The sequence below is a fragment of the Hypomesus nipponensis genome, chromosome 17, assembly GCF_054491055.1.
Source record: "Hypomesus nipponensis isolate SF chromosome 17, ASM5449105v1, whole genome shotgun sequence".
NCBI lineage: Eukaryota > Metazoa > Chordata > Actinopteri > Osmeriformes > Osmeridae > Hypomesus > Hypomesus nipponensis.
In genome coordinates, this window is record NC_140377.1 from 15,536,310 (window position 1) to 15,560,044 (window position 23,735).

General features: G+C 42.1%; 2 protein-coding genes across 3 annotated transcripts in view; both read left to right on the top strand.

Moving 5' to 3' along the window:
• fbxl16 (F-box and leucine-rich repeat protein 16) overlaps positions 1-19,375 on the top strand; it is a 31,416-nt gene extending 12,041 nt beyond the window's left edge. The window contains exons 4-7 of the mRNA XM_084676585.1: positions 407-672; positions 12,736-12,820; positions 14,202-14,265; positions 18,232-19,375. Coding sequence (XP_084532711.1) covers positions 407-672; positions 12,736-12,820; positions 14,202-14,265; positions 18,232-18,380 — 564 coding nt within the window. The 3' untranslated portion in view covers positions 18,381-19,375. The remainder of the gene's footprint in view (positions 1-406; positions 673-12,735; positions 12,821-14,201; positions 14,266-18,231) is intronic.
• LOC146253688 (uncharacterized) lies at positions 6,350-9,959 on the top strand. Of its 2 annotated transcripts, none has more exons than XM_084678233.1 (5): positions 6,350-7,872; positions 7,981-8,179; positions 8,325-8,461; positions 8,583-8,786; positions 9,155-9,959. In XM_084678233.1, exons 1-5 carry the CDS (start codon positions 7,252-7,254, stop codon positions 9,503-9,505), a joined length of 1,512 nt encoding a protein of 503 aa, XP_084534359.1. In that variant the 5' UTR covers positions 6,350-7,251; the 3' UTR covers positions 9,506-9,959. The 2 variants fall into 2 exon arrangements, with proteins under 2 accessions (XP_084534359.1, XP_084534360.1); XM_084678234.1 differs by having other exon boundaries at positions 8,661-8,786.
• Positions 19,376-23,735: the final 4,360 nt, after the last annotated feature.

Below are 23,735 nucleotides of genomic sequence, written 5' to 3' on the forward strand. Positions count from 1 at the left end.
CTGTTAATTGTATAATTATTTGTTTTAGGATGTCCACGGATGAGAACACACACAGGATTTTCCTTGAAATAGAAAACACATGAGAAAACATGAGTTAAAAATGTTTTGGGCAAAAGCTATCACTAGAGAGATTTGTACTGTAGGACCCAAAACACTGGCCATTGGCAAGCTTGGTTGGAGCAGATTGGTCCTTAATAATAACGGCTTAAATTAGCAGGCAGACATTTCCTCAAACTAGCTAGAAACAACAATTTGTCAAAATGTCTATAAATGAGACATAGCATGATGCAATTTCTCAGTTCTAATGCTGCTCTCCGATATAATACCAACTCAAAACAATTACAGGATAAAATAATATCAATAGTGTCCAGATAATCATCAACTCTGTTTCTCACTCCCCATCAAGGGCTACACCACTCACACTCTGCGGCTCCACTCATGCTGGGAGATTACTAACCATGGCGTGGTCAACATGGTGCACAGCCTGCCCAACCTGACTGCACTCAGCCTCTCTGGCTGCTCCAAGATCACGGACGATGGCGTGGAACTAGTGGCTGAGAACCTACGTAAACTCCGCAGTCTGGACTTGTCCTGGTGCCCGCGCATAACAGACATGGCTCTGGAGTATATCGCCTGCGACCTGCATAAGCTTGAGGAACTGGTGCTTGACAGGTGAGTGCTTTGGTAAAGATTTGGGGCCTCATGTTTAAACGTTGTGTACGCACAAAAAGCTTGCGTACACTGGTTTTCACGCACACTTTGTGATGTATAAAGATTTACTTGACGTGAGAATGTGCGGACCGTCCGCAAAGTCTTGTCTGGCTATGTAACATGGCAAATTCTAACTGAAAAGTGCCGAGACTCACCAAACATTACAAAACAATGTTTCCACTAGTACGTTTATGACGTTGACTATTCAAAAAACATTAAAATAAAAGTTGGATCATTAATGTGGATAATCACATCAAAATGCCAAAACCCAAAACGGGAAATACTATATAGCCTTCTGTTTATACCGCCACCACTTAATAACTTCTGTTAAACTTGAGGCTGTCAAACGAACGACAAAATCACTCAGGAAATGCATGTCACGCTAACCCTATAGCTGCCATGCTGTTACGATGCGCCACCACTAAAGTTTTATATCGGACCATTTATTCTTAATTTCTGCCATGGTCCGGTTCTCTGAACCCACAGCATTGATGGCCCTATAATAATAATGATAATTTTATTTGTAATGCACTTTACATTTAGCTAAATATAAAAGTGCTGCAGGTTAAAAACAAGAAAGGGCGCAAATAGTGAGTTTTCCACTCTGCCGACTTTCTTTTGTCACTAATACCTGATGACAGGCCGCCAAACAGGACACATTTTCTCGCCTCCACCTCTGTTGTCAGAACCTCAATCTCACAGTCCCCGTATCTCTCGAATGAACGCTGCGGCGTTTAACGTTCATTTTTGGTCCGGCGTTTCTTCGAGGAAGGCGTTTATTCGAAGAAATACGGTAATTCAGTCAAATGACCTCAGGAGCGCATTTATAGTCCATCTGCATATTAATTTAGGGGAGGAGGCAAAGCGGGGTCAGTGGCTCGTTCACCTGCGGTCAATCTTACGTTGATTGTGATTTATAAAGGAAAGGTGCGCAGGACCTGCCGTACGACCGGTTTTATAACTGTGAATATTTCTGTGCGTAGATACTTTTCGAGTTTTGGCCGTACACCATCTTCTGGTATGAAAGCTGCGCAATCCTTTTTACATGAGGCCCCTGGTGTTTGGACGAGCACTGGATATAATGAACAAGATGGAGGATATCTGGGGAAAAGTTTGTATAGACAGGATTCTTGAAAATCTCTCACACAAGAATAATAATAATCTTTGTAGGTTATTAGCTAGCTTGAAATATTAAATACAGATCTTGCCCAGAGGTGAAAGAACATGATTAGTCTAGCTCTACAAGGTTGTGCTGGTGGCATTTAATGAAGAGGTTGTGGGGTTTCTCATTTTTTGTTTGAGACCTGTATGCTTTTGCTTCAATTATTGTTGTGTCCCCTTTGTTGTTGATCTTAATGTCCGCTTCGCGTCGGGGTGCTGTTCGCCCTGTCGGGGCTTATTTTCCCGATAATGACCAGCGTTTTATACATTATCCCTTACTAATTTGACCTTGAATATGATGGCATACCACCTGAAAAACGTAAGTTGGCCTAGCCCTATTTCGCTCATGCTAACGTGATGGGTTGAAAAATGAATATGCCTATAAGAATCGCATCCAAATCGAATGACATTATCTTCTCCGGCCAAGACAACAAAATATTTCTCTGTTGCACCGTTCCCCACTCGGCTTCTACGTAAGTTCGCATGCTGCAAGTTCAGGCAGTGATAAGTGCGCTCTGATGATTTTCATGTTAAACAAACTATATTTTTAATTTGTAGTATATTGTAAGAGATACTAAATACCATCGGAATTCGGTTACAACAGGACTGGTGATACGAGTCTTATTATTAGTAGGCTATTAGCGGCCGAATCTGCAATGTCCAGCAGCCATTGAGTCAGATTGCGAAAATGTTTGTACGTTTTTTTTTTTTTTGTGAAAAAAAAGAAAAGCGTTTCAAATTTTGATTAGTCGATATTCAGACCTTTTAGTCAAGTCTTGGTCGACCAAAGAAAATCTTAGTTGGGGACAGCCCTACAAAATATGACAGATATACAGCTGTTTGAACTTGGACCAAATTTGACAAAGCTTGCAATTGGAGAAACGGCTTATTTTATTATCCAGTTACTGAACATTATGTAAGCCATGTCTGGGAATGGCTCAATTGGCTGAGATTTTGTGCTGGTAAGCAAAGGGTTGTAGGTTCAAAACCAGTCAGAGGCATAGTCTTTTATTTTTTATTTTGATAAAATGGTTTCTAGGCTTCCGATCAATCCTCCGGTTGTAAAACAAAGCAATGCATGTTTATTTGAACCCATCACAACACTCCGATCATCTGTTTAGCGAGACTGTAAACCACTGCAAAACAAGCCAGGTTCACCACTGTAGATAGCTACTTGTAGTCTAGGCATGGTAGTGTCAGGTTCACAACCGAAATATCTCTAATGAAGTTAATTGATTGTTCAGGTGGACCTGTTGCACAAATTCATTTCAGTAGCCTAAGCCAGGACACATCGCCACTGATGCTAGGCATGATTCGAAATTCCCTTCCATGACAAGTTATGGCACCCCACAGTTTTTTTTAAACTTCGAGTAAGCTATTCTTTACAGCAGCAACCCAGGCATCCTGTTGTCCCGTTTTTATAGTAAATGTACAAGCAGTTTCAACTTTGGCTGAATCTAACAACTCTTACCACAGGAGAAACGGCTTTCTTTTTCATACAGTAACTGAACATGACAATATTCAACACTGAGAATAGGAGTAATAGGAGTAACATCCGGTGCCCCTAAGAGATGGCCTCGACAACGAAAGCTCCGCAAAAACCTAGCTTTTTGTTTGTCATTTTAGTGTTAGTTACTTGTTTTTTCAACGTTATATTGTTGTTTATTCAGTACGACCGGCAGACACTTCTGGACATGAAGTTGTCACTTGGCAAGGATTATTTTACGAACTTTAATTCCACTTTTCGGAGTGCGAGCTCAGACTGCAGCTGGCCCTTTGTTGTTCCGCCATTCTGTTTACCTGCAAGATGGAGGAAGAAGAAACGAGGCCGGCGTGCTGGAGTTCTTGTTCGAACTCGGAAACGGTGCTTCAAACCTGCTTTTCCAACCATCTCACTAGCTAACGTTCAGTCCATCGACAACAAAATGGATGAACTTAACGCTCGTGTCAAATTCCAACGGGACATCAGGAACTGCTGTGTACTGGCGTTCGTCGAGACCTGGCTGTCTCCGGAGATCTCTGATGCAGCGGTTACACCGTTGGGATTCACCATATACCGCCAGGACAGAACAGCTGATTCAGGGAAGTGCAGGGGCGGAGGGGTCTGTGTTATGGGTAACTTAGCCTGACGTTGTCATACTCATAATTCTAGTCAGAATATGAGTCTGAAAACTCTCCGTTGGACTTTTAGTACGGAGCGTGTTTCAACCAAACCCGTAAAACAAATGCCTCTACGCTCAATTGGATAGACCTACAACCAATCAGAGCAACATATTATGTTGTTTGTTGAAAACGAATTCAACCCAAGGGCTCTTTCGTGATGTTGTTGATTACGTTACTGTTGATCATCTGTCCATCATCGTATAAAGCCCGCCCTGGCAATTTCCCTGGTCCGTCCCGATTCTGGGTTTTCTGTAGACCCTCCAGACCCAACTTCCCGAACACATTTTTTTGTGGGCGGGAGAAGTTGGGCAGGCAGCCAGGCTAATGGGTAACTCTCTCTGGGCTACGGATGTAGCGGTATTAGCATCTCACAGCTCTCCGGTCCTGCTAACTGTAAAAATCAGACCCTTATATCTACCTTGGGAATTCACTGCGGTCGTCATGAGTGCGATCTACATCTCTCCCCAGGAAGACAAGGCCGCTGCTTTGGATGAACTGTATGGGATTATCAATGGTCTGGAAAATGTGCACCCAGAGGCAGCCTTCATTGTTGTTGGTGATTTCAACAGAGCAAACATTAAGAAAGTCCTGCCCAAGTACTATCAGCATATTGACTTCTTCACATGTGGAGACCAGATCCTTGACCATTGTTATACAACATTCAAGGGGAGTTACAAACCCCTCCCCTGCCCTGCTTTTGGGAAGGCTGATCACACCTCCATTCTTCTCCTCCCCGCATATGAACAAAAACTTACAGGTCAGACCGGTTCAGAGGTCAGTTCACCTATGGAGTGACAAGTGTATGGCGACCCTCCAGGACTGCTTTGACACCACTGACTGGCTGATGTTCAGGGAGGCAGCAGATGGGGACATGAACGAATACTCAGACACTGTCTCCAGCTACATCCAGCACTGCATTGATGACGTTGTCCCCAAGAAGGTTGTACGGTCTTTCCCAAATCAGAAGCCCTGGGTTGATGCTGCGGTCCGGGCCAAGCTGAGAGCCCGCACTGTCGCCTTTAACTCTGGGGACCCTGATGGGTACAGGAAGGCCAGATACAACCTTCTGAAGGCCATCAAAGCAGCGAAAAGGGCTTACAGAACCAAGGTGGAGTCCAGCTACCATGGCTCTGACCCCAGGCGCATGTGGAGTGGACTTAAAGCCATTACAGACTACAAAGGGAGAGGCTACAATGAGACCCAGTCCTCTGTCCTACTGCCAGACGAGCTGAACTCCTTCCACGCTCGTTTTGAGATGGACAGTGACCCCCTTGCAGTGTAGCTACCTGAAGGCCAAGCCAGCGGTGTGCCTACACTAACTGTAGCCGAGGTGAGGCTGTGCTTTAAGATCAACCCTCGCAAGGCACCTGGCCCAGACGGCATTTTAGGTAGGGCCCTCAGGGGCTGCGCTGACCAGCTGGCAGGGGTCTTCAGTGACATCTTCAACCTCTCCCTTAACCTGTCTGTACTCCCCACCTGCTTCAAGAGGACCACCATTATCCCTGTGCCCAAGAACACCAAGGTCACATGTCTGAACGACTATCGCCCGATAGCACTGACCTCTGTCATCATGAAGTGCTTCGAGTGGCTAGTCAAATCATTCATCTGCTCTTTGCTGCCCCTCACACTGGACCCTATGCACACCGCTCTCTCCCACCTGGACGAGGGGAATACATACGTGAGGATGCTGTACATTGACTACAGCTCTGCATTCAACACCATCATCCCCTCCAGACTGGTGTCCGAACTTGTGGACCTGGGACTAAGCACCTCCCTCTGCAAGTGGATCTTCAGGGATGCAAACAGCGCGCCTTTCGGCGCCTCTCGCTTTTTTCACGGCAGTTTGGGTGACATATGTGAATCGTGCAGATCCGAAGAGTTTTTTTTTAAGGGGGGGGGGGGGGTCTGATTAAAGCCTAATTTCATCAACAGTAATTCTGGATTGCCTCTACCAAATAAGAAATCGCAAGGTTTCATTAGCCATACCATAAACTTAGCACTCCTCATTTCAGTGTAATTTTGGCAAACAACTAGCTACTGTATTTGCTTGGCTGTATTGTTCAGTGTGTGACACTGGTACCAAATAGCAACAACCGTGTCCCATAGCAACGTTTGCGTGAGTTTTGGCGCGTTTACAATTTGGCACGTGAATCTGTCACCGCAACAAATTTCTCCGTGAGAGACCAGACCAGAGTTTGGCGCCGCGCCTTCCCGTACTGGCAACTGGTGAGATCGCTGGAGGTAAGGATATTTTTGGTTTATAATGTTATAAAATCTACTAGTCATGTAATTTATAAAACATTTCAACTAGCTAGGCCTATACATTGGGTAGGTAATATGTTGTGTGTGTGTGTAACCTATAACATTACGTCTTAGCTACATAAAGTTCACCTGTAAAAGACCTAGTGCTAGCTTGCAGGTAAATTATGGATGGCTGTAGCCACATAAGTCATTTGCATGTCATGCATTTTTATATTAAATTGGCTACTTTCGCCTATCTTGAGTGACAAGCTGCGTTATTTTCAAATGGTGCAAACTCATGGATGTACTATGGTTAACGTCTAGATTTCCCTTGACTTTGTTTGCTGTTGCTTAGCTAGCATTGCGTTGGAAAGGGGCAGAGTGAACTATTTGCAGTCCGTTATGATATTTCCTAAAATATTCAACTCTATTAATTTGCAGAATGAGGGAAATTGAGGAAAGTGAAGCACTTCTTGTGCAACAGATTGATAGAGGCTGTAAAAAGCAGTTGGAAATGGTCTTGGCTGAAACTTGAAACTACAATTAAGGTCAATGCAGTCGAACACACATTCATACTCTCTGACGTTTTTAAGAAAATTTAAAAAAAGGGTAGTGCTAAATGCACTCTCTGCATGAAGGAGATTAACTACAGTAGCAGAGGGGTGCATGCCCTGTTTGCACACTGTCAGACATCCATACACACAAACAGAGTGACCTCAATCTTATCAACTCAAAGTGTGGCTCAACTCCTCCGTAAGGAAGATCCTTTACCAGGTACTCAGAACCAGGCCTCAGCAGCAGAAAAGATCAGGGAAAGTGTTAAGCTTCCAGTGCCTATGTGTAATTGCATTGCTAATGGAGAGGTGAGTGTGTGTGTGTGTGTGTTGAAGACTAGTTAAACAAAAATAATTCAAATCACAAAATGTGTTTAAAATGAATTAGTAATTTGAATTTTCTTTCTCTATTTACTAGGTAATGGTCCTGGCAGTTATTGCTGAGCACTCTTTACCTCTGACAATGGCACCTGTGTTGGTGGAGTTAAGCCAGTGTCTAGCTGCAGACAAGGCAGCCCTCAGCCAAATGAAACTGTCCCGCACTGCAGCTACGAACAAAATGGTGTATGGTATGGGCCATATATTTGCGGAGAAAACATTCTCCAAATTACGACAATACCCCTTCTCTCTGAATGTGGATGAGAGTACCTCCAGTAGTAATAAGAAGGTCCTTTCTATGCTCGTCAGCCACTTCAACGATGAGCTGAATGGGGTTGTGGTTGAACACCTGGGCTCCCTTGAAGTTGTAAAAGTCAGTTTAGCCAGTTTGGAGAGGTTGATGTTTGACTTTTTTCAGAAAAACAACATTCCTTGGTCAAACCTAATCAGCATAATGCTAGACTCATGCAATGTGATGCGTGGGAGCAAATCAGGGCTGGAGACAAGGATCCGAGAGAAGCATTGTCTCACTCTGCTGGATGTGGATGGTGACTCTTGCCATCACGTTCACAACGCTGCAAAGAGATTTGCAGAACCTTTTGAAAACTACTTGGAGCAGCTCTTTGCAGACATACACACAGACCATCGATGGGCATCAGATCAGGTATCTGAACATACATTACATTTTTTATGAAAAATCAGTTTCTAACTAGTCTATTAACTGTTTTCAGTGTTACTAGTAGTTTAAGATATGTTATGTCTTTACTTACAGTTGGCGTACCTGAAGGAAATAGCAGAGTTTCTGGACATACCTGCCACCAATCCCCAGCAATTTGTCTCCCATCGCTGGTTGTCAGCTTATGATGTAGGGATCAACACGAAAAGAATGTTACCTGTGTTCAGAGTGCTCTACTTTGGATTTATGGGAAAGCAGGACCAAGAACTGTACAACGAAATATTACTTGTCCCAGGTAAATTATTATTATTATATCTTATTAGCCTAAAAAGTACTCATACTGTTAAAATCTTTGCAACATTTTATGTATACCATTGGTATTGCACAAACTTTAAATGCGTATGCACTGTTATATATTGTATCTTTGTCTTTTTATAAAGGAATGACTGACTTGGGGAAGAAAAGGAAGGCCCGAATTGTAAAGAAGATTTGGGTGGAAAACCAAAAAGTAGATCTTAATCTTAGTGTGTACCTTGGTGTCCTCCCAATTTTGATGGAATACGTCATGGTCTTTCAAGTGAGTATTTTTGTATACAGTGTATGCAACTCAACATAGAAGTAAGATGATTCTGATGTTTATTGAAAAACAACAGGAAGTTCAGTCAGTTGTAAAAATTCGATTTTTATGTTCATTGAAGGGAAGTAAAACCTTGGTTCACAAGCTTCATGACAAGCAACTTGAAGTGTTCATCAACTTTCTTGCCTGCTTCATCAAGCCCGAGCATCTGAAGACGTCGCTAAACAAATTGCTAGAATTGGACTTGGCCAATAACACACTTCACTCCCAGATTTATGTTGGGAAAGTCGCAGAAGACCTGATTGCAGCCCATCCAAAGCATCCGGTTAGTATTTTAAATTAAGTTTACTACTACTTTAAATTTTCTTTTCGTTTTAGCGGTTCAGAACAGCAGTATACCTTCATGCTGCCACCTACTGGTTAAAAAATGCAACAGCGTAATCGCGAAAGGACAGCATATGGGACTAATGGAACATGTATTGTAATTATTCTTTCCGTTTGACTGATTTGTACATTTATATGTAGACTGTTAAAACTGTTTAACATCTTGTACATTTAAAATGTATTTTTATTAATTGTTTAGGAAAGTAAAAATTATTTCCTTTGGGGGGAAAACAGTATTGAGAAACTTGCCATTGTGCTGCAGCCATGAAACCTGAGGATAAACATGTTTCTGTATGTTATGTGTTGCAGATAATCATGGATTTTATTGGGAAGGTGACCAAGGCATATACAGCTTGTGGCAAGTACATGCAGAACAAACTGCCTCTCAAAAGTAGGACCCTACAGGCCTTGTCCTCCATTGATCCTGTGGTGAGGGGCCGTTCCCAAGCTGTTACTCAGCTGAAGGAGTTGGCTAGGATAATGAAGCATTTAGTGCCCCTAGAGAGTGACATCACCCAGGAGATCATAAGATACAATGTGGAGCCCAACCTGGCCAAGTATGAAGACGGAGATGACATAGTGATGTGGTTGGCCCATGTAATGAGTTTGGGGAAGTATCCAGCTCTCAGCCAGGTTGTCACTGGTAGAGTCCTCCTTTAGCCTCATGGGAGATGTGATGGACACTAAAAGGTCTAACATGAAGATCTCCACCTTTGATGCAGTGCAGACTGTGAAGTATGTGCTGAGGTCCAGGGGCAAGACTGGCATTGGCATGTTTAAAAGAGATGACATCAACATGGGGCCAGTTGATAAAATTATCTGCCAGAACATTAGGGCTGCAGGGAAAAGGGACAAGACGGACAGAGGCAAAGCAGAAGAGGCAGGTGGAGTATGGCTGCAGTGCCACGTGAGAGTGCCGAGAAGGCCAAGACCTCTGCTCTGGCCAAAGAGAGTCAGACACCTCTCCTGTTCAGAAAATGAATGCAGCCAGACGGAAGGCCCAGGATACGCGTCAGGAGGTGGCCAGGAAGAAGAGGAGGAAGGAGTAAAACGTGCTAGATACTTTAATAAAAGTGTATGTTTCTGAATAAAAAATGTAATTGAAACTTCTAAATTAGTGTTGGTGTATTTTGATTTTCAGAATTTCATTTTACTTTGTGCCTATAGGGGTGGGCCGGGGATGTCGGGGGGTTGGTGGCAATGTAACTATATGGATATTTGCCACGGGGCGAGGGATTCAATTACCTCTCTCTTTTTTGACCATACATGTGTTTGCATCCCTGGATCTTCCACTTCCTGACGGGGAGGCCACAGGTGGTGATAATCGGTGACCGCACCTCATCTGTACTGATCACCAACACAGGCACCCCCCAGGGCTGTGTGCTCAGCCCTCTCCTGTTCTCCTTGTTCACCCACGACTTTGCGGCAACGCACAGCTCCAACCTCCTTGTTAAGTTTGCTGACGACACAACCATTGTGGGCTTCATCTCTGACAGTGACGAGTCAGCCTACAGAGAGGAGGTTGACACCCTGACATCATGGTGTCAGGACAATAACCTCTCTCTTAACATCAGCAAGACCAAGGAGATGATCGTGGATTATAGGAGGCGGCAGGAGGAGGAGCATGCACCCCTACTCATCAATGGATCGGAAGTGGAGAAGGTCAGCTGCTTCAAGTTCCACGGGGTGAACATCAGCAATGACCTCACCTGGTCTGTTCACACGGACAAGGTGGTCAAAGAGGCCCGTAAGCGCCTCTTCTTCCTGAGGAGACTGAAGGTTTTGTATGGACTCAGTCATCCTCACTAACCTTTACAGATGCACTATAGAGAGCATTCTGACTGGTTGTATTACAGTGTGGTATGGGAGCTGCACAGACCGGGACCGCAAGGCCCTACGAAGTGTGGTCCGTTCTGCTGAGTTCATCATCGGCAGGAAGCTCCCAGCCCTACAGGACACCTACCACACATGTTGCCTAAGGAAAGCCGACAGGATTCTAAGAGACTGTTCCCACCCTTCCTTCAGTCTCTTTACCCCGTTGCCTTCTGGCAGGCGTTACCGCAGCATCCGGTTGCGCACACGCAGACTGGACAACAGGATCTACCCAAGGGCCATCAGGCTTCTGAATGGACACTGATATGGACATTGATTTACTGCACACTAGTCACTTATACACTGTCACTTTCAGCTACTGGTTGCACTATCAGTTACATTGCACTACTGTACCTCACTGTACCTCGCCACCAGGTTCCTGTATGGTCATTGACATAGTCACTGATCTGCAAATTTGCACTATTGTACTGTACTCCACTTAGGTTAGAATAGGTTATAGGGTTGAAACAGGTTTTTTTGTGCATTTAGGGTTAGTATAGTGTACTATTTATTGTTATCTGTAATTTAGGAAGTTTTAGTATTAGGGTTGGTATAGTCGATTATTTATTGTTCGGTATATTTAGGAAGTTTCACTTATTTAAGCCCGGTGTCCCCCAGAAAGAGGTGGTGGAAGTGGCCGGGGAGAGGGAAGCCTGGGCCTCCCTGCTTAGGTCGTTGCCCCCGCGACCCGATCCCTGGACAAGCGGCAGATGACGACGATGACTTATTTAAGCTCAGCATAGATGTAAATTATGTTCCTTGTACTTATGTTATGTTATGCCAGGTGCTTGAGTTGTCTTGTCTTAAGAATTTTAGTGCCCAGTATAACCTTGTGTTGTTCTGTGTACTTGACAAATAAAAGACTTGAACTTGAACTTGAGCTCAATGGGCTGGGATGGTGACCTGTAAAGTATAAGGTCGTAGGTTAGAATCCAGCCATAGTCTTTTGGCCTTTCATAATTTTGATTATCTGTTTAGTTCAACAGGATTACATCATTCTGAAGTACCACAAACAATTTCACCTTGATATGTCAAAATATGATTGAATTAAAGCAGTTTCAACGTTGGCTGAATCTTACAACCCTTACCACAGGAGAAACAGCTTACTTTTTTATACAGTAACTGAACATGACAATATTCAACACTGAGAATAGCTCAATGGGCTGGGATGGTGTCCTGTAAAAGGTAGTAGGTTGGAATCCAGCCATTGTCTTTTGGCCTGTCATAATTTTGATTATATGTTTAGTTAAACAGGATGACATCATTCTGAAATACCATGCACAATTTCATGCAATTTCACCTTGAAATGTAAACCGTTTCTTAACCTTTGTCCCAAAGCTGACCAAAGCTAATATACTGCTCTTTCTATTCATGCAATCTCAACGGTTGGTGTGTAGCAGAGAGGATGGAGAGACTGACTTGTAACCTCATGCTCATGAGTTCAAATCCCCATTCAGCCTGTTGTTGGCCAAACATTAAGTAGTTTTGCTCTCTTGTTGTCCAACTCACGGTCTTCTACAGTGTGCATGTATATTTTGCCATTTTGCGGAGGAACCCTCATCGCTGCTTGCAGCTATATTTTAAATCTTATCTTTGGCAGCATTTTAGGTTAGTCAATTCTGTCTGCTTCTTTGCTAGGAAGAAGTAATTTCAGCACAAATTTCCCTTTACCTGCCATATTTGCATAATTTCCTATGCTTGTCCACTTATGTTTTGTAGGCTATTTACTTCTACCACTTTTTATTTTTGTTTGCATTATTTGTATTGTACTCCTCCTCAATATATGATGAAGTAACAGTCTACCTTTTAATCATGAGAATAAAGTTATTTTAAAAACTGAGTTATTAGTGACCTTTGTTTTACAATGCATCAATTCCCTAACCATATAGATACAGTACATTTGGTTTCCATCTCTTTGATACAAATGGGCTGCCTGCTATCTGTGTTTTGTAAAAGAATGGCTGACTGCACTCTTACTAACTGATCTGCTTGTCTCTCCTCTCTCACTTGCTTTACAGGTGTGTACGGATCACAGACACAGGTCTAGGGTACCTCTCCACTATGTCCTCACTAAGGAGCCTCTACCTGCGCTGGTGCTGTCAGGTACTGTACACACACACACACACACACACACACACACACACACTAGTGTTGTCACTGTACCAACATTTGAGTAGTCGGTACCAATACCAGTGAAATTTCACGGTACTCAATACTATCGATACCAAAGCAAAAATAGGTTACTGAACAACTCTCATTTGATTACAGTAACAGTCACCTACAATATTTAAGGTTGTAGCATACTTATTACAACAGAACATTAATAAAATCACAATGCATGTTAGGCCTTAAGGCAAAAAATGTGTGTGGACTGAGTGTAAACATTAAGCAAACTCAGCAGATGACTTAGATATCATTTGTAGAGTTCAAAAATATACATTTTGACTTGAACATAACTTAACAACTTTTAGTCGAGCCCCTGCAGCATTAGCTGCTTGTCCGGTGTTGCCAATTTATCGACTTTGTCGTTAGATTTAGAGACTTTTCGCCGTCCCTAGTGCATAAAAAATGTAGCAACTTTTCAGAGAGCCACCAGCAACTTCTGGTGAGATTTTTTTTGGGGGGCAAGCTGCTTGGGTACCGGGTAGACCCGGTACTTTGTAGTAGCGTAACTACAGAAATTCTGGTATCAAACTGTTTTTTTGTTTTTTTACCAACTTGGTACCGGATTACTGTTTTTTATGACAAGACTAAGAAACACAATGTGTTAACACTGTTGTGACCTCTCCTTTCGTATGCACCAGTATTATGTATTTGTGGTATACTGAAAACCATAAAGACATGAACTGATGTTTGCAAATTGGTTTCTGGTGATTAACTATGTTCTTATTGTCATCTGCCTCACACCCAAAGTATTTCCAGATGTGGCTCTTGCACTATTCTTGTCGCCAACTTTTAGTCAAGCCCCTGCAGCATTAGCTGCTTGTCCGGTGTTGCCAATTTATCGACTTTGTCGTTAGATTTAAAAACTTTTCGCCTTCCCTAGTGCATAAAAAATGTAGCAACTTTTCAGACAGCCACCAGCAACTTCTGGTGAGATTTTTTTTGGGGGGCAAGCTGCTTGGGTACCAGGTAGACCCGGTACTTTGTAGTAGCGTAACTACAGAAATTCTGGTATCAAACTGTTTTTTTACCAACTTGGTACCGGATTACTGTTTTTTATGACAAGACTAACAAACAAAATGCACAGAATGTGTGTGTATGTATCGTAATACATACACACACACACACACACACACACACACAAAATGTATATAGTCTGGGCCCACACACAAAGACACACACTCACCATTCAGTCCTATAACATTTAAATAATAAGAAGTTGTTTGATACTGATACAGGTGAAGATGGTTAAAGTTATAAATTGCTGATGCCTCATCCTATATCAATCCATCCTGCGTTCTTTGTTTCTGTTCATGTACAGGTACAGGACTTCGGTCTGCAGCATTTGTTTGGCATGAGGAGTCTGCGCCTACTCTCTCTTGCAGGTATCTTCTCGATCTCTTTTTTTCTCTCTTTCTCCTGAGCATAATTTTTTTCCTAGTAACCCTTAACTTGATTAAAGATCTAAAAGATCAGAAATCTAAATTCTTCAGAAGCACAGCACCACTTGAAATCTGATATGTTGCTAGGCTATACCCAAGAGTCCAGATCTGGACATACCGTATATGAACTGTAGACCCTTAAGTTGACTTCAGGTCAACTTAAGGGTCAAGCATTCAATTCTTCATTCGTCTATTTGTCTCTCTCTTTCTCTACACACACACAAATTTCCCACTCTCTTTTCATCCACCTATTATGAAGAGTCTCTCTGAGCTGTAAAAGTGAGTTTATCCTTTTGGTACCAGTTGACATACTGTATTACTCTATAATTCAGGCGTTGTATCAAAAACATCTCATACTTTATGATATCAATAAAACGCTCACTTTCATGACATCCAACCAACTACACTGCTATGATCCAAACTGACTGGATCTGTACTGAGGGAAATGGGGCTTCCTCAAACATTGAGTTGCTTGTTAGACTGTGTTCTAGGTCTGTAAAATCAAGTCAAAACTCGGATCAAGCATAACTGTTCCGCATTCTGTTCCAAATGTGCCTTTTCTTCATTGATGATGCAAGTACGCTGATCCTGTTACAGGGGAACTATCGGCAGGAACATACTTTGTGCTTGTTTCCCTTGCCCATAAATGTACGCATGAGCAAAAATGATGGAGCAGTATACCAAAGATCCTCTGACGTGCTGCAAGATGAAAACAAGAAACGGTGTAGTGGTAGTAGTAATAATACATGAGCTGGCTCGCAATTAGACATGAATACATACATTAATAATACCCCTCCTCTGTCACCATGGTTATTGCTGGTGTAAAAAATCTGAAGTAGTTGACAACGTATTTTGTCACGTACATTTTAAAAACATTTGTAAATGCTTTGTTGCTGAGCTGCCTCCTAGTGGACATAGCTTTTAAACACCCATGTTGACATAAAGCTGTGGTACCCAAAGTGGGGGCGCAGAGCCATTGCAGGGGGGGGCGCGGATGGAATGAACCAATCAATCAATAAATGACACTACTAGCATAACATGGACACGTTTTTGACGAGAGCTCCCACGTCAACGCAAAGCAGAGGATGAAACATTGCAAAATGTGCTTCCAAAGCTATTTCCTTCCAAGGCAAAGACTAGAAAATATGACGACACATATCTTGTTTGCCTTCACCTGTAGCTTACAACGGTGGGTAATGAGCAGGCCCAAACATAATTTGCAAGCGCAGAATTCCGACAAAAACCCGCAGAATTTCAAATACAAATGCATTGTTCTGAGGCTAAATGTAAATAAACTTGTCAATTCATATTACGTCTCTATTCTTTTGAAATAACCTGTAAACTGAACCCATTGCCACCAGTGTAGGTTGGTCTGTAATAGCAATCGAAGGAAGTCTGTCAACCCTGAAACTGATACACCAACATTCACGTTTGACTAGCTACTGCAGCCAATATAAAAACGTTTGCAAAAAATGCTGAAATTCAGCCCTGAAGAACTGACACAGAATCACTTATCAACCAAAATTACAATAGACGGGGCCAAGGATTTTTCAGCTGATCTTTGAGGATGGATCAATATTTTTTTGCAAAGTTTGTCAACATTCATCGACCATATTTGGCGTCAAACTATTGTGGAACATCTTCGGTCGGTCCGACATAAGAGCAGGAAGGCTAGCGGAATTCTGCAGATTTTCAGTCTGAATAACCGCAGAAGATTTGAAAAAAAATCAGCAGATTTTGTTTGGGCTTGGTAATTAGGAAAGGCCTGTGTTGTCTGTCTTAAAGTGCTAGCTTGTGACAGCTTGAAGCCAAACAAGCTAAGACGCCACTTGGAGACAAGTGGGGGGGGGGGGGTACGTATGTGTGTACGTATGTAGGTACACACTTTCTTTCTTATGCAGGGGGCCCAGCACAGAAAGTCTGGGAACCACAGACATAAAGAATGCAGTGGAGTATGTGAACAATGCCACATGCGTAGCTTTTACGTACGTGCATGCGTACACATACAAAACTAGAGTATACTGAGGCCTTAATTCAAAAGGATTTTAAAGCTGTCACTTTCAGCTGACTAATCAGTAGTTAACTAATCAAATTTCTTTGACCAGCGTAAAATAATACTTGTGACCCTTGAGAGCTGTTATAAAACCCATACGCACACTAATGAATAAAGAATCAATAATCGTTACTGTGATTGTATTTGAGTATAATGTGCTCCTGCACAGTACAGTGTTCATTTTAGGACATCCTCAGATCTCAGACTAAAGTGTCAGACTCAAACGAAAAGGCGTCAAGTCTCAGACCAAAAGTCATCAGACTCAGTCGAAACGGCTTCAGTCTCAGAAAGACCTCCGTCATTCTCAGACAAAACGCTCTCAAACTAAACAGCGTCATTCTCAGACAAAACATTCTCAAACCAAACGCCGTAATTCTCAGACAAAATGCTCTCAAACCAAACGCCATCATTCTCAGACAAAACGCCCTCAAACTAAACTTTTTTAATCAAAGCTAGCTAGATGAGGGAGCTGTTGACTAGCTTTCTGAATTAGCTTAAGTAGCAGCTTTTAAAGTGAATACCATGGTGTTATTTCTGTCAACTGGTAGAGCAAGAAAATGTACTTTTGATATTATACAAAATAGTTGTTTTCTGCAAGCTAGTTCACTCGTGTAAAGTAAACCCATGTGTAGTCCTCCAGTTGCCATGGATACTACAAACTCCACCATGTCCTAAATTGAACACCTAGTGTTCATTTTAGGACATCCTCAGATCTCAGACAGCGTCAAACTAAACGGCATCAGAAAAACCTTTGTCAGACAGCATTGTCTCTGACTTTTTTATTATTATTGTAGAGATACAGATAGGCCTACAACACAACAATCATGTACAGCACAGGCTGATATATCGAACCAGAGCCTGTCTAAATATTATTATATGAAATATTAATATTGAACATAGGATATGTCATCATGATGCGACACATACAGCCTACAAAAAACTTTATACCGAGTGTGCATCCTTCTAAAATGGTGAGTTTGCAAGTCATAATTTTTTTTTTTTGTTGTCACATTATGTGCTTGACTGGATTTAGAACCCTTAAATACAATATAAATTTAAGTTGGCAAGTGCAAATGTCTACTTATTGTCTTGTCATTACAACGTTGTTATTTATGTTTCAATGTCAGTGCGTGAGCTAGCAATAAAACTGCTAACGTTAGCTTGAGTAACATTTTCAAACCAAACAATTTGGTTTGAGTGTTTTGTCTGAGAATGATGGCGTTTGGCTTGAGAGCGTTTTTTCTGAGAATGACGGCGTTTGGTTTGAGAGCATTTTGTCTGATAATGATGGCGTTTGGTTTGAGAGCGTTTTGTCTGAGAATGATGGCATTTGGTTTGAGAGCGTTTTGTCTGAGAATGATGGCATTTGGTTTGAGAGCGTTTTGTCTGAGAATGATGGCGTTTGGTTTGGGAGCGTTTTGTCTGAGAATGATGGCGTTTGGTTTGGGAGCGTTTTGTCTGAGAATGATGGCGTTTGATTTGGGAGCGTTTTGTCTGAGAATGATGGCGTTTGGTTTGAGAGCGTTTGGTCTGAGAATGACAGAGGTTTTTCTGAGACTGAAACCGTTTTGCCTGAGTCTGACGACTTTTGGTCTGAGACTTGACACCTTTGTGTTTGAGTCTGACACTTGAGTCTGAGATCTGAGGATGACTTAAAATGATCACCGTAGCACAGCTGTTACCTAGAAAGTCAAGTCAGGTCAGTTGTTCCTGAAAGGAAATCTGCCCCCTGCTGCTGATATCCAGTTTTGCATGCTGGAAACAGGTAATCTAGAAGTTGCAAGCGTTAATAGATGGGTGTAGCTAACCATATCTCTCTTGTTATCTCTTCCTCTCTTCATCACCCTCCCCCATAGGCTGTCCCCTCCTGACCACCACTGGCTTATCCGGTCTAATCCAGCTCCAGGACTTGGAGGAATTGGAGCTGACCAACTGTCCTGGGGCAACGGCTGAGCTCTTCAAGTACTACTCCCAGCACCTGCCTCGCTGCATGGTTATCGAGTAGGCCCACCAGCCTCTTCTGCTCCTTTTCCTCCTCCACCTTATGACAACCACACAGACAGCCAAACTACCACCCTTCCTTGTGCCCCTGTGGCTTGTCATTCCCCCTCACCTCTCCGCCCAACTCAAAAAGACCGCCAGACAGATCATTTTATTGGACACAATTGAATGATATTTTAGAATATCACTTGATTGTGAATGTTTTATCCCTCACCCCAGCAAATGATGATGGATGATTCTTGAAGGGATGGAGCTCTGTCTCCTGTTATGAAACCAGTAGGGAACTGTGGGGATGCCAATCAACGTCAGTGTCTGTGAAACACTGTTCAAATAAAATTTACATTAGGAAGAAAAAAAAAGGGGATGGAATTGGAACATCCTGTGGATTTACGAGGGATGACAATACGTGAGCATTTATGTTCAGTACAAATACGGATTTCATCAAGAGATCACCCCACGGATGGGAGAAAAAAGGGAAAAGTGTGATTTGTGGATTACTGTGAACACACCCACATGCATCCATGGGAAATTAAACAGGTAATTCATCAATATGAAATCTAGGTTTGGGGTTCCCAATGTCCTGTGTAAACATTATTTTTCATAAAAGTCTGAAAGGCGAGTAGAGCTCTCTCGGTTCAAGGCAAGATTAAAGCAAGACTGACGGACACAAGAAAGAGAAAGAAAAAAGGAAAGAGAAAGAAAGATTGAATGAAAGAAGAGAGAATGAATGAATGAATGAATGAGGGATTTCGCAAAATGTGTCTGACATTTTGGGGCTGTAAGGCTGGGTGTCAACCATGTTTGGATCCGCACACCTCTCTTTCAGGACTACACCTCTTTTCAATTTTCTGTCTGATCCAAAAATATAAAATGTTTAAAGTCAAGAAAAATTAGATTTTAAGCATTGAAGCTGCACGCTTAACTTGCTTCTTTTCATGCAATTTCTTTTTTCAACCTCTGTTTGATGTTATTGTCATTACAATTTTTTTGTAAAGACATTTTTTGGGGGGGTGATTTTATTAACTTTTTTGTTGGGGGGGGGGGGGTTCATATTCGATTTGAGGCTCCAGGCATATCAAGGGAAGACAGACCAGGAAGTTGTTGAAGCTACTGTACCTAGCAAACACTGGGAGTTTGTTTTCTCTGTCCCAACGGCCACCTTCCAGGTTTACAATAGATAATAAAATGTTGGTCATCTGATCAGATCCTGTGTTGAAAGCAAAAGGTTAGGAGAGAGGGGGAAATTATCCACTTTTTGGACATAAAGGACTTGGCCACAAACTGTACATACAATAGATTATCTTATTTCAAGCTTGGCCTTTTTTATTCTTTCTTCCAAAAGTAACTTTTAGTCCATCTTTGTGTCAATTTAATATTTAGTGGCTTTTGGGCAGACTTCAATATTTATGAATAATGTTAATTCTCAAATGATGACATGGCAACTAAACCTTTGTTTCCTATGTGTTGTTGTGTGGCTATGATGCTGTTCTCACCAGTTGGACACCATTTTACTTGGATTCACAGGAATGTTTTTTTAGTAGGATGGTTTTACTGACACCTGGATGGATGGTTTAGTTGGTTTTATTGTCACATGCTTTACAGCTGTAAAGTGTCAGTTAATTACAGTGTGCAAACATGCACGCACACACATGCGCAACGTCTTTCACTTAGTGAGAGAATGCTTTTGATCCCCTGCTGATTTTGTACGTTTGCCCACTGACAAAGAAATGATCAGTCTATAATTTTAATGTTAGGTTTATTTGAACAGTGAAAGACAGAATAACAACAACAAAATCCAGAAAACACATGTCAAAATAGTTATACATTTAATTAGCATTTTAGTGAAATAAGTATTTGTCCCCCTCTCAATCAGAAAGACTTCTGGCTCCCAAGTGTCTTTTATACAGTGTGCTCCTAATCTCAGTTTGTTACCTGAATAAAAGACACCTGTCCACAGAAGCAATCAATCAGATTCCAAACTCTCCACCATGGCCAAGACCAAAGAGCAAGGATGTCAGTGACAAGATTGTAGACCTACACAAGGCTGGAATGGGATACAAGACCATCGCCAAGCTGATTGGTGACAACAGTTAGTGTGATTATTTGCAAATGGAAGAAACACAAAATAACTGTCAATCTCCCTTGGTCTGGTGCTCCATGGAAGATCTCACCTTGTGGAGTTGCAATGATCATGAGAACTGTGAGGAATCAGCCCAGAAACATTATGCTTTGGGGGTGTTTTTCTGCTAAGGGGACAGGACAACTTCACCGCATCAATGGGACGATGAACGAGGCCATGTTCCTACAAATCTTGGGTGAGAACCTCCTTACCTCTAGCCTGGCTCTGCCCTCCTACGTACTTCTGCTCAATTTAGATTTTGCTTCTGTACTAGGTCTGGCCATGAGGTACGCAAGTCAGATGTCTCCGGTCAATCAGCGAACAGAGGGAGTGGCGCTTGTGTTGTAGTTCCATAATGGCCGCGGAGAAAGATGCGAGCGAAGCCATTCGATCCGTTGTTGCAACGCTGCTGAATATCCCTAAGCTAAAGCCGGAGCAAGAACAAGTTTTACTTACTTTGTTGGTGGCCATAATGTTGTGGCCCTCCTCCCCACGGGGTTCGGGAACAGTTTGATTTTCCAGCTACGGCAGTTATCTCTGTTACAGTAGTGGTGAAGGAATTGGCTAAGGCGAACGCTAGCGATTGGTTATGGAAGATCAGAGTGGCTCTGGGCAGATCCAATCGTTTTAAACTTCAACAGAGTATCCGCCTACAAGGAAGTCAACGCTTGTCAATGGAGCGAGGCCAGACTCTACAAATGAAATGTACGAGAGTCAGGTTCGGACCAGGCTACCTTCCCTCAGCCAGGGCATTGAATATGGGTCGTGGATGGGTATTCCAGCATGACAATGACCCAAAACACACAGCCAAGGCAACAAAGGAGTGGCTCAAGAAGAACCACATAAGGCTAGCCAGTCACCAGACCTTAATCCCATATGGCCTGATGGTGTTTTGAGCCGTCACCATCGCAGCTGTTGCCTGGAAGTCGCGTCCCGCCTCCTACCGGCTGAGCCAATCATAGAACAGAGGCTTCTGCTCCAAGCTTGTCAGTTTAGTGAAGACGTTAATTTGAGATTTGAGTGGGCGACGGTTTGAATTTGTGATTTGAGCAAAGCAGAGCCAAGCAGCTAGCTGACAAAGGTAAGTTGCCTACATTATCTTAAAAAAATACTTTGATAGTACGCTAAGTTTTTTTTTTTTTTTTTGCAGTGTGTGTCTGTACCTATATATCCTATGTGTGATGGTTAGCAGTACATATCACTACTGATGTTAGCTAGCTATTAGCAGTTTTAAATCACTTCATGTAGCTAGCTTTTAGATGTTTTAAACCAAGGCACTTAACTTAAAAAACGTTGTTTTCAACCTGCTTACAAGGTTTATGTTAACACCACTCATTTAGCTAGTACCATCTTATTTAGAGCAATGCTAGCATGAGCTTTGGATAGCTCTGAGGCATCTTGAGTAGTGTTGACTGCTAGGCTGCCTAGTAGTTGGTATACAGGTTAACTCACAGGCATTTAGCTGGTTTTTAGATACCTGTAAGACATCTAGACAGACCGATTAAGAGGGGCTGACTCCCAGGCTGCTTACGAACACTAGATTACTGTCAGGCAGCCAATTGTCTTTGGATGCCTGTGAGGCACTTGATTTGGAGACTGTTTGACTTGGTATAAGGATAACTTGAGGCAGCCACCTGTCTTTGGATAACTAGCAAATAACTACAAATCTGGATAAACAACTAGTTGTATTTTAACACCACTAATTTAGCTTGCACTATCTTATTATTTAGCCCAATGCTAGCATTAGGTTTGGATAAGTCAGAGGCATCTTGAGTAGTGTTGACTGCTAGGCTGCCTAGTAGTCGGTATACAGGTTAACTCAGAGGCATCCAGTTGGTTTTAGATACCTGTAATGCATCTAGACCAGGGGTGTTCAATCCTGGTCCTCGAGAGCCCCTGTCCTGCCTGTTTTAGATGTTTTCCTGCTCCAGCACACCATATTCAAATGAATGGGTTGTTATCAAGCTCTGTGGAAGCCAGGTAACAGGCAGCCAATTGTCTTAGTAAAGTGCCTTGGTTTAAAACAGCTAAAAGCTATCTAACATCAGTAGTGCTATGTAGTGCTAACCATCACACATGGGATATATAGGTACACACACACACACTGCTTAAATAAAGCACTAAGCCTACTATCATTTTATTTTAATTTTAAGATAATGTAGGCAACTTACCTTTGTCAGCTAGCTGCTTGGCTCTGCTTTGCTCACATCGCAAATTCAAACCACCGCCCACTCAAATCGCAAATTAATGTCTTCTTTAAACTGACAAACTTTGGAGCAGAAGCTTCTGTTCTATGATTGGCTCAGCCGGTGGGAGACAAGACGTGACTTCCAGGCTTGGAAGTCGATGGTGAGGGCTCAAAACACCATCGGGCGAAAATCTGTGGAGGGAGCTGAAGGTTCGATTTGCCAAACGTCAGCCTCAAAACCTTAATGACTTGGAAAATATCTGCATCTCCTGCAAGAGGAGTAGGACAAAATTCCTCCTGAGATGTGTGAAAACCTGGTGGCGAACTTCAAGAAACGTCTGACCTCTGTGATTGCCAACAAGGGTTTTGCCACAAAGTACTAAGTCATGTTTTGCAGAGTGGTCAAATACTTATTTCACTCATTAAAATGAAAATCCATTTATAACAATTTTGACATTCCTTTTTCTGGATTTTTTTTTGTTATTCTGTCTCTCTGTTCAAATAAACCTACCATTAAAATGATAGACTGATCATTTATTTGTCAGTGGGCAAACTTACAAAATCAGCAAGGGATCAAATCATATTTTCCCTCACTGTATACACACTGTATCAGTCACTTATTCACACTGTACACATGTCTGCTGCACCTGTGTGTATGCCAAATGCAAACTGACCATTAAGCATTACTTTGAAATGAAACTTGGAATGAGCTTTTACAAATGGGACTTATAGACTTATATGGTTTTTTTGATCCCCCAGTACACTGTATATTTTTTATTATTCGATTTGATAAAGTATGTTCTATAGAGTAAAGCATATAATGTTTTGGTCATCATTAGAATATTTAAGTGTTTATCAGTATGCTATTTTAATGAAATAGCTTGAATTTAATCAAACGTAAGACTTTAAGGGAACATTTGAAATCAAGCAAACATTTTCCCAGAGAACATTGTGAAGTGGCAAATATCAAATGAATAGTCATGTTTAAAGAAGCAGACGTTCATTGAAAGCTGTTAAAATAACTGACATTTTAATGTTTTTCTTTTGTTTTG